We start from the raw sequence: 1302 nt of genomic DNA on the forward strand, positions 1-1302 counted from the left end.
CTCGCTCAGCCAGTGAGCGGGAACCGGTCTGTATGTGGGATCCGAACCCTCGGGCGGGAGCGCCGCCGCGCTTCCCAAGCGGCGCACTATCCAGTGCGCCACCGGGCCGGCCCAGCAAATTGTATTTAAACTATACTATACTGGAAACTATTTAGAGGGGATCTCAAATGACTGAAGAATTCCATCTACATACTTACCTACCTATCTACCTATCTATCTATCTACCTTTACCAGATTCAGTAGTAGAGGTGTTTTTTGAAGACTCTTCATTTTCCTGAAGATGATCTTTCACTGGGCTCTTGATATTTTCCATTGTGTTACTTTCAATTCTTTGTTCATCTGCATCTCCCAAAGAATGGGCTATATGACAATAAGCCTCATGTAGGGCTTCAATGTCACTACTGCTTTGTCCATAAGAAACACCTGTTGAAATAAATGTAATCCCCAGGTATAATTACATCACAAAGATGAGAAATATGAAACACTAATATCATTCCTTAATCTGTCAAGAATAGAAAAACAGCAACATTATAAAAGTACAGTTAAGTATGAACCTAGGTTATTCGTAGCTACAGCCTACTAGTATGGCGCAACAGCAGGCTCAATAACTCTTTTCAGCAAGTTGAGATGTGTCCTGACACGGTAACTGTCAAATTTAACTTTACTAGTTATTGTCCTCTCCTCCCTACTATCCTTAATGAACTCCTCTGCACTGGATAAAACTATGTATTCTTAAATTTACCAAACTGACATATTCCTTTGAAGGGTTCTACTTCCCCCTTCCTACTACCACTCTCTCACTCTCTGTTTCCCCATACCACCAACTATCTTGTAATCTGCATTTCTTCGACTGCAATTCATTCCTCTTACTTTGGAATTCAAATGTGTTCCAACGTCCTGCTAAAGCTGCTGCAATCAAAAGCAATTTCCTAATGGTCAAAAGACCATGCATGCCAAAGCAATGCTGAGCAAAAAAAAAAAATAAAGCTGGAGGCATAACACTACCTGACTTTAAACTATACTACAAAGCTATAATAACCAAAACAGTATGGTACTGGCATAAAAACAGACACACTGATATGGAATAGAATAGAGAATCCAGAAATCAACCCACACACCTACAGCCATCTGATCTTTGACAAAGGCACCAAGCCTATACACTGGGGAAGAGACTGCCTCTTCAGCAAATGGTGCTGGGAAAACTGGACATTCATATGTAGAAGAATGAAACTAGATCTGTACCTCTGTCCATATTCCAAAATCAACTCAAAATGGATTAAAGAATTTTTTTTTCCTTTAAAT

General features: G+C 39.9%; 1 protein-coding gene across 1 annotated transcript in view; it reads right to left on the reverse strand.

The window, feature by feature from the left end:
• Positions 1-1302, reverse strand: part of CEP162 (centrosomal protein 162kDa) — an 86776-nt gene that overhangs the window by 56373 nt on the left and 29101 nt on the right. Inside the window, exon 10 of the mRNA XM_008580114.1 lies at positions 232-423. Within this exon, the coding sequence (XP_008578336.1) occupies positions 232-423 (192 nt within the window). The remainder of the gene's footprint in view (positions 1-231; positions 424-1302) is intronic.

Source organism: Galeopterus variegatus, unplaced genomic scaffold (assembly GCF_000696425.1).
Source record: "Galeopterus variegatus unplaced genomic scaffold, G_variegatus-3.0.2 Scaffold2023, whole genome shotgun sequence".
Lineage (NCBI taxonomy): Eukaryota > Metazoa > Chordata > Mammalia > Dermoptera > Cynocephalidae > Galeopterus > Galeopterus variegatus.